At 40.2% G+C, this 12,260-nt stretch overlaps 1 protein-coding gene across 6 annotated transcripts in view; it reads right to left on the bottom strand.

Annotated features, from left to right (window-relative positions):
- Positions 1–12,260, bottom strand: part of osbpl6 (oxysterol binding protein-like 6) — a 47,830-nt gene that overhangs the window by 6,478 nt on the left and 29,092 nt on the right. For 2 of the 6 annotated variants that reach the window (XM_037109813.1, XM_037109812.1), the window contains exons 7-18: positions 11,783–11,927; positions 11,505–11,608; positions 11,007–11,099; positions 9,253–9,463; positions 8,166–8,296; positions 6,231–6,338; positions 5,703–5,834; positions 4,763–4,850; positions 2,990–3,243; positions 2,442–2,579; positions 2,003–2,066; positions 1,730–1,808 (exon numbers count right to left, since the gene is read on the bottom strand). In XM_037109813.1, coding sequence (XP_036965708.1) covers positions 1,730–1,808; positions 2,003–2,066; positions 2,442–2,579; positions 2,990–3,243; positions 4,763–4,850; positions 5,703–5,834; positions 6,231–6,338; positions 8,166–8,296; positions 9,253–9,463; positions 11,007–11,099; positions 11,505–11,608; positions 11,783–11,927 — 1,547 coding nt within the window. The remainder of the gene's footprint in view (positions 1–1,729; positions 1,809–2,002; positions 2,067–2,441; positions 2,580–2,989; positions 3,244–4,762; positions 4,851–5,702; positions 5,835–6,230; positions 6,339–8,165; positions 8,297–9,252; positions 9,464–11,006; positions 11,100–11,504; positions 11,609–11,782; positions 11,928–12,260) is intronic. The other 4 variants (XM_037109814.1, XM_037109816.1, XM_037109818.1 and 1 more) reach the window with 4 other exon arrangements.

Below are 12,260 nucleotides of genomic sequence, written 5' to 3' on the forward strand. Positions count from 1 at the left end.
GCCGATCAGCATGATGTGCAGCCATTAGTCCGGATGATAAAGGCGTGTGATGATCCTTTTCAGTCATCTGTGACGTCTTAATCTGTTTATTTGTTGCATAATACATTCAGTGTATTTTCAACAGGAAAAAAATCTTGATCTAGTTTGATCCCGCAGCTTATTCAACAGCCCCAGAATTTCAGCACTACGGTCTGAATGATTTTGTGTGATAAAAATAGCGCTGCACTCCTCCCCAAATCCCTCTATCGAGGCTGTTAATGGAGGGCTGGAACTCCTTATAGATTCATCTGGCCCACATGGGCACATGGACGGGTTACACATTTGCACATTTCAAACCCGTCACATCATCATCTTAAAAATCTCTTTCCTTTGTTGTTTTATTATCTGTTATTGTTTACTCTTTGATAATTCTCTCTTTTATAAAAATGCTTCTAGTTATTGTTATATTGTTGGATTCTGCTGTTATTACTCTGTCAAGCACTTTATAACTACGATTTGAAAAGTAATTGCAATTTGAAAAGTACTGACTGAGCAGGCGAGGCCTTGATGTCTTTATACAGGGCATAAAGACATAATACGTTTTTTATATGGTATTTGTTTATTAAAGCATTAAATCAAAAACTCACAAAGATCAAATGTTAAATGACATTTTCAGTAAATATTTGATATCAGGAAACCGATACCTCAGAATTACTAAGTTGACTATTAAAGTTTCATGAACTAAAAAGTTAAAATTACTAATTGTTTGGTTTCCTCAATTTTTCTAAGTAAGTATTTAACAGTGTATATATATATATATATATATATAAATCAAAATATACTTAAAGTAAGCAGTATGTCACAATTCAGAGTGTTACAGTGTGTTTATCATATACAGTATATTATTGGCAGCATTAATGTGTCTTTTGTTATGTTTTGTTTACAACTACGCTATTTTTTTAACATAAACTGATCATATATTTTATATAATGATATATCTGCAAAGTAAACAGGGACTTAAGTTAACAAATGAATGCAGTGGAGTCAAAAAATAAAATATTTCCCTTTGAAATGTAGTGGAATAGTGATATATTAAGCAGCATAAAAAAGATGATCTCAAGTAAAGCACAAATACATCACAATTATACTTCAGTGCTGTACAGTGCTTGAGTAAATGTTTTTATGCTGCCATCCACTGCAAGTCGGAAGTGGATGTTGCTCAGCTGGTACTCCTGACCTCCAATGGTCATGTGTCCCAGTGCATTTGCTTAGGAAAACATGGACATGGAAAACATGTTTGTATGGAAAGTCTGTGAACTTCAAAAGAGGCTACAGCAGCTGGTTTAAAAGATCCGGGCGCTGAAAAAGCGAAGGGGGAGAGAAGGCGCGTCCTGCGTGCACGCAAAGAATTCTATCAAGCACAACTCAACTGAATTGAGTAAATACAAAGTTACCGCGTGTTTTACAACATAAACACGAGGCAACATATAATAAAAGATGATAAAAAAGTAAAAGGTAATGGTTCATGTGATGTCAGGTGTGTTTCTGTCAGAATTTTGGCCTGGATGATCATTCCATTGAAGTTTTCTGTGTTGGAGGTTGTTTTTTTTCTTCTTCTTTTTTTTTTTTAGTTCAGAGTACAATGGATTGCAGCATCAGTTACATTCCATCACTGTGGGCTCCTGAATGTCAGCCATATCAGACTGTAAGTGATGAAATATGTGGCATTAGGTTTAATCATCAAAGTTACCTGGGAATCGTGAGATTCACAGTCCCGATTGGTAAAATCTCCATCGACTTTCCCCAGAACTTGTTTTTCCATCTCACATCTGAAGAGCAAATCAGTGAAAAACATCAGAAATGAGAAACAACCTACAGACCAGTCAAATATTTCCATTCTGTCTCAAAATGTAAGAAATAAATCACAATAAATAATTCTGCTGGATATTAAAGATGCTGAACGAGACTGGCAGCCTCCTCTGCTCATGAGGTGAAGACCTCACTAATTAGGGATGTTACCCACCTTGCCAGAAGGTGAAGTTCTTAGACTCACAGTGGCAGGCGGAGACGGGAGGGTGGTGGCTCACCTGTGAGACGAGATCAAACAGTGTGACAGCTGCTGTTGATGAGGTTCTACATCATCACCGTGTCTCTCGACAGAGGACACACGATGGACTTCATGACATGAAGCCAGTGACTTTATTGTAGAGTTCAAACAATGACTTGATTAACTGATTAGTTTATTGAGAGAAAATGTATGCATTTTAATCATTTAAACAATTTTTCAAACTTAAAACAAGATAATTTTCAAGTTCCAGCACCTCTGAAACTTTTAATATCTTATATGAGAGTAACCATTACATAAACAACTACATTATCAAGTTGTCTGATGCTATAGTCAAACCCAGTTTACTGATAGATTCAGACATTGCTTTGTTGTGTGTAAGACAGACAGACTTTACCTGCTCCGAGAAAAAACAGAAGCCCTTGTCTTCCCGAATACATTCATAAGTCTCTCCGAGTAGCGGGTTGAATGGCTTACTTCCTGCTCTGTAGTAGGTGGATGAGTAGCCTGAGACGGCAAAAGCGGCGACGAGAACCTGTCAGAGAGTCAAACAAACACAGCCGACACAAACACAACGGAGCGGATTAGCCGGTTCATATTAGCAGGCTTTGTCACGAATAACCAGAGCATTAGCATGCAGCGGGCACCATCAAAAGGACAGAAGACAGATAAAAATAGGAGGATCCAAGGTCGGCGGCTGCACTGGAGCATACCACTGCCTCGCAGACATGACTGAGTGAGGCTATTTACGTAGGCAATGTCACCTCCTATATAAACAAACACAGGTGTAACAGACACAGAAATACAGCAGGGATTTAAAACCAGCAGGATTCAACATCCAGCATATGAAATAAAAAATCACTTTATGAACAGCAACAAAAGGTCAGTACGTCTTTAGATGTAACCTGATGAGCATGTGATGTGACAGAGTGACAGCTTCTTTACCATGCGTTCAAAGGGATCCTCCGTCTCAGCGGCCTTGTCCAGCAGCTCGCTGTACTCCAGCTCCTCACACATGCGCTGCAGGGTGTTGAGGGGCTCGTTGAGCTCCACCGGCATGGACACTTTGGACAGATCCTTGCCAATGTTGTTTCTCAGGATGTTCCAGAGGTTGATGTTGCTGGTGTCAGGACATGGCGCCGGCAGGCAGGTGCGCCGCCCGTTACGGAAGGCACAGCCAGCAAAGTCTCCGTTGGCCACTGGGAAGAGAAAAATACCTCATCAACCACCCATACCACGTTATCTGTGGCGGTCACTGCTCTCCTTGTTCATAACAGTATAATCTGGCTGCTCACAACTCTGTTTCGTCTTTTAAATAACTCACTTCTCAGGCGATTTTATTACTCTTAGTTTTTATTGCTTTTAATCTATTTTTATTCTCTTTGTTTTTTAACATGTTCTATTTTTATTATAAAGTATTATGTGTATGTCTTGAAAGGCTCTTTGTAAATTGCTATATGTTAACACAGTAATAATCTTCTTAATTCATAAAGCACTTTAAAAGTCCAGGTATCAAGCTGCTTCACACATGGCAACATATTAAAACCACAAAATCATAAAATCGAATCGAATGTGGAAACATCTGTGAACTGATATGGAAGCTGCAACAATGAGAAGATTAAGTGATTAGTTGATTGACAAGAAAATGAATCCACAACTATTCTGAACATCTATAACGTGTCACAAAAATGTTGTCTTTGAATATATGGAGGGTTTTCTACAAAAGTAATTAATTAATCAATAAAAAAAAACCCTTCCTGGCAGCCTTAAATAATAGACATAGACTAGAAAAAACATAAAAAATAAAAATAATATCTGATAAAAGAAATATGGGGGCAAGTCGAGTGAACTTAAGTAAAATCAGGATAAGAGCTCTGTTCTTTGGTTCAGACTTGTCCTTCAATCCCCCCTGACACTCTGTCCCCTCTGGTTATTAACCTGGTGTCTGTGGAGCAGATAAAAAACCTCATGCAGGCTCCGATAGCATGAAAGCTATCAATGAGATTTTTAAACAGATTACAAAATATTACAACAGTCAGTTAGGAGGTTAAAACAGGTGAGATGTAGTCATGTTCATAGTTTTCATTAGAAACCTGGCCTGGATCATTTTAGCGTTTCTTCTTTGTGTAATTTTTGGTCAGTTTGCATAATGTGCACTGGTGTTGGCTTGGAAATACCAGTGTCAACAACCTGGGATACTGTATCGCTGCAGGTTCAGGGTTCACAATGTCAAATACACTGAAATGACAGCGCGTATGTGAAGCACACATTTTCAAATCTTTCTAACAATTACTTCCTGCCATCTGTAAAGTTGCTGCAAAAGACTTGATGTTTAAGACTTTATGTTTCAGTTAGAATAATATGAGTGTTTTCATCTTCGTATATAGTTCTGTATGACGCCATGTTGTATGTGACAAAGATGGAGGAGGGAAGTCCAGTCCGTCCCTTCAGACAGCTTTCATAAAGTCTTGGAGAAGCCCTTGGCACGAAGCAACCCTGCAAAGTCAGCTGCCTCAGCCTAACTGATTAATGAGCTTGCCAGAACCAATGTGCGCCAGTGTGTGTGTGTGTGTGTGTGTGTGTGTGTGTGTGTGTGTGCACGTCTTATAGGAAGCACAGTTGATCCACTGAGTGGGATCCCCTCTTTTATTACATTTTTCCGAATAGGGAACTACAAATGCCTGACTCCAGCTCGTGATGGTGCGGGATTGGACCTACTTTGTCTGGAGACGTTATCAGTCACGCTGGCGTTGTCCTCTGAAATGTTATCGCTCACATCGCTGACATATGACTCATCGTCTGAGCCCTGCGAGAGGAACAGGTACAGAGCAGAGTGAGTCAGTGCAGCGGAATACAACACAAAGTCTGACCAGAGCAGCCTCACACACACACACACACACACACACACACACACACACACACACACACACACACACACACACACACGTTACTGCAGTTCGCCAGTGGCTAACAAACTGCAGCAGTCGTCGGCTAACTGTCCCACTGCAGTAATCACAAGACGAGACACTGCAGCATTTTCATACTTTATATATAGCAAACACAATGGGGCCATTGATGGTGCCAAAGATGAGCATATTGTAGCAACCTGCTGTAACGGCCTCTATAACATCATCCTGCTGCTGGTGGCGATTTGTCCGACATAGTTCTGAATGGGCCTGCCGAAGGAGCTGGAGGATGGGGGGGGGGGGGTTGATAAATTTCCTCAGCGAGTAATCCTTCAACATGGCTCAATGCGTGCCTGGGGTGCTTCAATGCTTAATGGCTCTTCAGAGACCACATATATTTGGAGCAGGGTGTTCACAGGACTTAAAATGGGTACAGACTGCTTTTATAACAAAGCTAGAAGCTACAAATCAAGAGGAGCTGACAGAAGAGGAGTGTTATGATTCTGAGACACAACCGAGACATTAATCCTCAGGGGAAGATTTGGGGAAAAAAAGTCCTCCTGTGTGCCTGAGTTAGTTTAGGTTAAACACGCTATCTCTGCTGTTTATGCTGCCCTCAATAATTGCAGACTAACTCCAGCTCCACACGCAGCCATGACAGCGACATTTTATCTGGCTTCCCAGCAGCAGGGCTAGTTTAACCCCCTCCCTGTCCTTTGTCAAAGCTGCTTCTCTTCTGTCCACTGTTATACCTCATTCTCAGACGAGCTGGCTGACAGAAGCACTTCCTGGGCGTCAAAGAACTCTGAGACGGACTCCGACATGGAGAGTCGGCTCTCATTAGATGCCTGCTGAGTCAGAGGGATCCCCATCTGTTCCCCGGCCTGCAGGCAAACACACAAGATGATGCAACGATGACAGGCCAGAGAACCAAAACAGCCTGAACAAACACAAACACCATCAGAAGACAACACAGAGTCCATTTTTGCAGCATGTGTATCCTTGCCAGAGGGCAAGCTCCCATCCGCTTCTAATTAGTCATTTTTTCCATTAATCTTGATGTCAGGTTCTGCATAGAATAATGATCCTTTAAGCTTACCTACCAGCGCGCACTGGAAACACCATCAATATATAGAAGGACAGGAATCAATAATGCAATTGACAAACGCAAGGAGGCAACCACTACAAGTGCCAGGCCAGCCTTGGAAACCTTTCCTGTTTTATCAATGTAAGAGTCAGAAATTAGCTCTGTCAGTGACGGGCTGACCTCATTGACCTACCTCGTCAGGCGTGGAGATGATGTTCACACTGACAACTTGTTCAGTCAGGACTGATTCAGAGTGGATGCGGTTGAGTCGGGTGCGAAGTTCTGCATTTTGGGACAGCGCCTAAATGATAAAAATGTGGTATTTTCTTTTTACATGAAATAGTATGTTCATATCTAAACAGGATCAACTGTTGACTGCTTCATTTGCTGGTTAAGTGTTTGCTCCATTTCTGTTTATATCTAAACCCCATGCACAGTGACGTTGCTTCATCTACTGTTTTGTAAATATCTTAGACAAAAATGTGAATTATTTTTCTGCAGTGTCTTGTTGTTGTCATTTTTCTGTTTAGAGTGGATGGGAAGATCTTGTGTTTTATTCACCGGATAAAGATAGACAGCTGTACATGAAAGGAGGATTGGTTTGAATCTTTTTCAAGGCCATCTTAATTCTCACAGTATTAGCTGCTGTCACTTATACTCGCAGCAAAGAGATCCCTCCCACAATCCCCCTTCCATGCAAGAATGCAGACATATTTACATCTCTGACGTGTGGTCGAGCTTGTGCACCCTTAAAAAAAACAACACATTTTTAAATCAATTTAGGCTCTGGGGACTTGGTTTATGCCAGATGAGCTGTATAGAGTCACTTCTTGCTTTTTTGGTTGTCTTTATAAAGTTTTTTAAAAAGTCCCCATCGACCTCAGTTGTTTAGGAGAATGCTGCAACGCTGTTTTGCTGTGCAGCTCCAGAAATGTTCTGTGGACTACAAAACTTCATCTGACCGTTCGCATGAGGGTGAGCAGATAATGACTGAATTTTCATTTTTCGGTGAACTTCTCTTTTAGGTCCAATATTCAGTCTCCTGTAAGTGCTGTTTTTGTCAATTCTTGAAGGAAATATCTGGCTCTTAAATTGCTAAAAGCTTCACTGTTCCTTTAATGATCCCCAGTGGGAGAACTTTGCAGGTAACACAGCAGTACAGAGGGAAATAAGCACGAAATAAGTAGCAGTCCCAAAAAATAGAGACTAAAATTGTCTGATGTTTGGAGCCAGCAGTGGGTTCATCTGAGCTGTTTTTACCTGGAAACAGCTGCCTGCTTCTCACCAAACAAAACAAAACCAAAACGACAAGCTGGAAGATGCAAAAACACTCAATTCATCACTATGAACAACCCCTCATGCATGCCAGCAGTCCACTTTTATAAACATTTTCCAGTTACCTAAGTAAAAATGTGCATGGGGAATAAAATTTAAAAAGGAAAGTGATTCCCCACAGAGATTCAAAGAGTTGGAATCAGCATCTGTTTCTTTAACAACCATGACTCCTGACTATCAACTTCACACAGAGCTTTGCTGTAAAAGCCTGACCTCAGGCCTACGACAACATTGTCACACCGGCATCCAATTAGGAACAAAGTGGAGATAAAGCAGCAGAAACATTTCACCGAAATGATGTCAACTGTTAGCAGAGGAAGAGTCCAATTAAATGACTGGAGTAGAGAGACAGCCCCAAGGAGCCGAGTTAATGAACTGCACAATGCATTTCCCTCTCTCACCAATTAATATGGGAGAAGATGATTGAACTTTCACTACTAACTCGCCTGTGCTCTCATCTCCACACACCATCTTTTTCAATAGCAATTACCGTGACCGCTTGGAATGAGCTGTAGCTTGTGTGTTTCATGTGACAGCCCGTCAACGTGAGCACATCTTCTAACATGACAACTACAAAACGGATCCGAGTCTGAAGACACATGGCTCGATTTACTACAGTAATCTCCCCAGTAATGTCCCCGATCACTCCTGGCAATTACACGTTAAAACAGCCACACACTGAGCATTACGAATGTGAAGTAGCCAAATATGACAAACGGCTGAAATTAACTAACCCTGACTAATGGTCGAAAGAAGAAGGCATCATGGGTAACGGTGGAAGAGGGCTCATTACCTGTGACAGAGACTTCCTGAGAGAGTTGATCTGGGCTGACTGGTCCGACTGCTCCTGGTCGGACAGAATCTGTTTTATCTTTTCTTTCTCTATGGCCACGGTGTTGAAGGCAGACTTCAGCAGAGAGTGGACTGCACAGAGACAGACAGGACACAAGGATATCAGTAGCATTCACACTGACTGTACAGTCACATTTATTGTTAAAGGTTAATGTTTTATTTTAATTTAAAAACATTTTCTTCAAAACACTGTTTACAGTACAATACAGTTACATCCAGTCAACCTAGTGACACATTAAGGTGGCCTTTCAAACAATGAAAGGCAGTAAAACCTCACATACAATAAAACATTTGGGATCTTTTGCTTGATGACCTCCTTGATTATCTAAATTATTGTCCATTTATTTTCTACTTAATTCACCAATAATTGTGCCAGTGTGTCAGAAAATGTGCATAAGCAACTGTCAGAGCTGTAGTTTAGGAGGAAAACCCAGTTTAGACGTATACCAACTTTAGCTTTGGTGAAAGTTACACTTACTAAGTTCATATTGATTTCACTTTAAGAACTTTAAGAAGTTCAACAAGGCAGCACAACAGGTCAGGCAGGTGGTTTTGCTAGACTGTCTATGACTTTTTAAGTTGAAACTGATAATGAGCTCATCCATTATGTGCCTAATTAGCCCTCACTGGACAGAAAAACTTTTTACACGCAATTATAGCAAGTATGGCAGGTCAAAGTTCAACCACAGCAAGTCTGTTTTAAACTCTGACAGAAGTTAACAGCAGTTTGTTTAATTACATTTTGCTGCTCATTTTTATTCAATCTTCTAAATAAATTTGGCTAACCTTGAACTTTATTCAAAACCTGTGTGAATGTGTTTCTTGACCCATCTGACTTCTTTTTAACGATGTCACCTTATCTCGGCAATCTCATAATTACTTTTAGAGGCGAATCATATCATAACCAATGGAAACAAAAGGTAAAACTACTGTGAAAAAAACAGAATAATCCTTCAAGATTTTGATATCTCGCCTAATAGCTCCTGATGATGCAGTCATGTGTTCTGCCCGCCCGTCCGCCTGCCTACCTTTCTGGGCGATGGTGCAGAATTCCTCCTGAAGTTTAATGTAGTCACTCGCACACTCTCCGCTGTCTGTCAGCCGCGAGACGGGGGGCTGAAAGTCCACCAGCTCGGCACACAGGTTAGGATTGGATGAATGGAGGCGGACGGGGGACATGCTGGTAGACAGGGGGACCTTCGAGAGAGACGACGACCACAGAGGACCACTGTCAATCAGCTGAGAGGACAAAAGATATGTTGTGTGTCTGACAGCCACAGCCAGCCATGAGAGGAGAGAACCTCGATACGGTAAGGCATATTGTTGTCTCTGAATATACAATTTAACATCTGATGTGTAACACTGAGGAGCAGTAACAGTCTTTTCTCATTACTTCCGTAAAATAACAGCAAAATAACTGCATCTTCGTGGGATAAAACCTGTGAAGATTCAAGTTAATTAGATATCAAGAACTGGCAAATAAACAGCATCTGAACTTGCTGCATCACTTTGCCTTTTGGGATGAACAGCTGTTCAGCCACTACTGAGGAGCCTCTAGATTCTAAATCTATTCATGAGAGAACAACATCTTGCCTCAAATTTCCCTTTAGCACAGTTGGTTGGTTAAAAAGACAAAGCAGCAGAGAATGAAATCACATTTAGCCATTTCAGGTAGGACAGCTGAAATAAATTAGGCAAAATCTGTGAAAATGAGCAAAGATGGAAAAACCATTACTCAGGCTGTGACACACCACACTAATGAGTGCTAGTTGCTGTGCAGACTGACTACAGAACAAAAAAGAAGAAAGAGAAAATGAATACAATTTTGTCTGTACTGTGGATGTGTGCTAGACTTACACACTTAAAGAGGAATCAAACAAGACTTCTCAGTTATATCTAAGACTCTCTGACCACTAACCAACACTGTGAACTTCTCTCACACAGAATAATTACTGTACTTTAAATGGACAATATACCGTGTTTATCTAAATCCAATAAATGTAATGTAATACTTGTTGTTCTATAGATTTTCTTTTCCATATACTCATCTCTTGTGTCATAACTGAATAAAAAACATGTTAAAAAAATAACATTTAATTTTTTTGTTATTCACACAGCGGCCATATTCCTCTGACGTCACGCTCAGCGGAGAAGCTCAAAGGCTAATGTTGCACTGCTGTTGCATGTTGGACTGATGTAGAGAATTTGATATATGTTGTCACTTCACAACTTCCTGATTTATCAGCATCTAAAGAGATAGTGGATAGTGAAAATCTTGAGGGACACTGAGCCATACATCAAGCTTGAAACACATAATGGTTAGCCCATTAGCTGATGTTAGCTTTTAACCATTTGCTAGCTGCTGTTATTGTTTGATTACATCCTGTGTTTCAATTCCAAGCTTAAATACATGTGTCCAAGATGTACAGTGATATTTTAGACTTCATACCATATAACACTATCAAAAAGTAATGTTAGCCAGGAAGTTGTTGAATGCTAAAGTTAACTTTTGTGAAACAGCAGCTAATGGTTTATGAAATGCGTTGTTATATGTTGAACTATGGCCTGATGTCCCTCCGGATTTTCATTTGCCAATTATCATTTTCAGTTGCTGACATATACATACATTAATTATTAATTTAATAATTATAATATAACAATATTAATAATTTTCATTGTGACCTGAATTAATCATATTTGAGTGTGTTTAACGGTGAATGCAAGTCTGTCAATGTTAAAACTGTGTGTCTCAATGTGGGAGAGCAAATCAAAAAACAGATACCTGAAGCTGGAATTTTGCATCTTTGCCGACACTTTTAGTTCTCCATCTTCTGTTCAAGCGCTTTTCTTTCTTTGACAACTCAACACAATTGGTCTTTGTGTCATGCGTGGATCAAAATATGCAAAATGTGGTTAATAGGACAAACAAATCACAAAAAAAGCAAACGTTAAAACAAGCACATTGGTTGCAGTGAAATGGCAACAGAAGACATCTTTACCACAAATGAGTTGCAAATAAAATACTGAGACAAATGAGATTTTTTGTGTAAAAAAAAAAGAATCATAAAAGAATTATAATAATAATTTAATTTAACAGATAGTGATCAGTTAGAGAAGCTGGTAGGTGTTCTATGAGCTCGGCTGACAGGCAATAAGGTGACTGCTGTGGTTTCAAAATACTTTTCCTTTCTCACACTGACACACCTCCATCACTACCTGAGGAATACAGGCTCCTGTGTGTGTGTGTGTGTGTGTACGTGTGTGTGAGTAACTTCTTTACCTGCATTTCTGTGAAGTTGGGCGCTGACTGTGTCCTTTGCAGAATTTCCAGACTCTGCAATAACCGGCTCAGCTCGGTCAGGTTGGACTGGCATCGTGCAAGCTCTGAAAATAAAATTCACACCCACACACAAACAAACACATTCACTGTTAGGTGTCATAAAATGGGTCATCAATCCTCCGCTGAGGGTTCAGAGAATGTATCGTAAGGCATGATTGAATCTACTTCTTTGAGAAATCAGTTTTGGTTCCTGCATGAGAAAAGAAAATAGCACTCACCCTCTGCGCACTTGTCCATCTCCTCTGATTCTTGCAGCCATGCAGCCACCTTGCTCTGGCCGTTACTGTAGGAGGCTGGCAGGCTGCTGTTGCTGCTGTTGTTGGGGGCCACCGGCTGCCACGGCAAGCTGCTTGGCTTCGCCTGCTGTAGGGTCAGATTTGTCTGTTTAGTTTAGTTCACTGTGTGCAACGTGTTTCGGTCACAGTATAGTTCTTAAAGTGGCAATGACATTGTGAAAGAGAGAATATTCTAAATGAATGAAGGACTGAAACTGCCAAAACTGTAAATAATAAAATAAGTTACTATGCCATTAAATGCACCAAAAATAATTGGAGATAAATGTAGGCTTCAAATCATCTTTAAAATGTGACATAAATTTATATTTCTGCTAATTTTCCATTTCATGAATTAATTTATTCTTTTTTTGAAATATGTATGTCTGTTTTATACTTTGCCTTTGCATTTCCTCCTATTTAT

This window comes from Acanthopagrus latus, chromosome 9 (genome assembly GCF_904848185.1).
Source record: "Acanthopagrus latus isolate v.2019 chromosome 9, fAcaLat1.1, whole genome shotgun sequence".
NCBI lineage: Eukaryota > Metazoa > Chordata > Actinopteri > Spariformes > Sparidae > Acanthopagrus > Acanthopagrus latus.